This window comes from Propithecus coquereli, unplaced genomic scaffold, assembly GCF_000956105.1.
Source record: "Propithecus coquereli isolate 6110/MARCELLA unplaced genomic scaffold, Pcoq_1.0 Scaffold465, whole genome shotgun sequence".
NCBI classification, from domain to species: Eukaryota; Metazoa; Chordata; class Mammalia; order Primates; family Indriidae; genus Propithecus; species Propithecus coquereli.
Window position 1 is genome coordinate 570406 of NW_012150452.1, and position 1451 is coordinate 571856.

The 1451-nt window shown below is 32.0% G+C and overlaps 1 protein-coding gene across 1 annotated transcript in view; it reads left to right on the forward strand.

The window, feature by feature from the left end:
- Positions 1-1451, forward strand: part of LOC105819029 (cadherin-10-like) — a 139798-nt gene that overhangs the window by 100991 nt on the left and 37356 nt on the right. The window contains exon 2 of the mRNA XM_012655184.1: positions 859-1153. Within this exon, the coding sequence (XP_012510638.1) occupies positions 859-1153 (295 nt within the window). The remainder of the gene's footprint in view (positions 1-858; positions 1154-1451) is intronic.

Sequence of the window (1451 nt, forward strand, 5' to 3'; positions counted from 1 at the left end):
GCATTGGGCTGAGATGTCCACACAATCGCATGCAAAGCTCTTTGATTTGATAAATTGATTCTAAAAGATTCAGTGTGGTTGTGTCATAGGCACAGCCAAGAGGGCAAGAAACAGGCATTGCATTGCCTTGTTTCTGCACAGAACTTGTCCTTTGAGGTTTTTAAGAAGATAGATTTGACAAGGTAGGAGGCTTGAACATATTTTATTTTAGAGCTTATTAATTTGATTTATAACTTTAAAATATATAGACATGTATTGTGTGGACATCTATCTGTACCCTTGTTCTGAGTCTCACAAGTATTTGTGGGATAGTTACCATCTATTGTATGAACCAAAAAATGAGGTATGGTTCCTAAAGTAGTATGTCTCATAGAGCTTTGCCTGTCCTACAGGTCTCAAGATATCACTAATTCTTCAACAAAAATACAATAGCTAATAATAAGTTTATAAGAGATGCATTTCCTGTACAGTATGAGAGTAAAATAATTTTTTATTCACAAAAAGTTATGAAAGAGCAGTGTTTACACCAATCTATCAAGACTGATGTCTTATATCTTTATCAGGATTCACTTGTCCATAAAAAATGGTTCTTTGCCAAGCAAAGCAAAGAGAGGAGCTTGATTTATTTTTGTGACTTTTTTCCATTTAGAATAAAAATCATAGTGATATATAAAAGGCTATTCCTATTGCTTAAAGTATATAAATGACTGTGATCAAACTTATTCAACTCTCATTTCAAGAACTAAGATAACTGACCCAATTGTTCAGTGATGGGATCTGAAGGACGTTATTTGAATTCTTTCAGCGTTATGTACCTTTAAACATTATCATGAATATACTCTTTTTTATTTCCCTTAGCTTCATTCAGACCAAGATAAAGGAGATGGATCACTCAAATATATTTTATCTGGAGATGGAGCTGGTACCCTTTTTATTATTGATGAAAAAACAGGTGATATTCATGCCACAAGAAGAATTGATAGGGAGGAAAAGGCCTTTTATACTCTACGTGCACAAGCTATTAACAGAAGAACTCTGAGGCCAGTAGAACCAGAGTCTGAGTTTGTGATCAAAATCCATGATATCAATGACAATGAGCCAACATTCCCAGAAGAAATTTATACAGCTAGTGTTCCTGAAATGTCCGTTGTAGGTAAGTTCATTTATAACATTTATGATGGTCTTCTATTAAAAAAGTATTTTTAAAAAATCAAGAAATCCTTATCATAGTATGATCAATTAGTTGAAATCTTTGAATCCTTACCAAAAGTACATAGTTAATTTTTTCTTTTAGGAAACAGGAAAAAAAGATTAATGCATTTTACTCTATGGATTTGTACATCTTTACAATACATATAGGTAGATACTTTTCCCCCAAATCAAGAAAATATCATTGAACTTCAGTAGAAAATTGTAAAAATGTAATTTTTTTGTTACATAGATTAGGATAA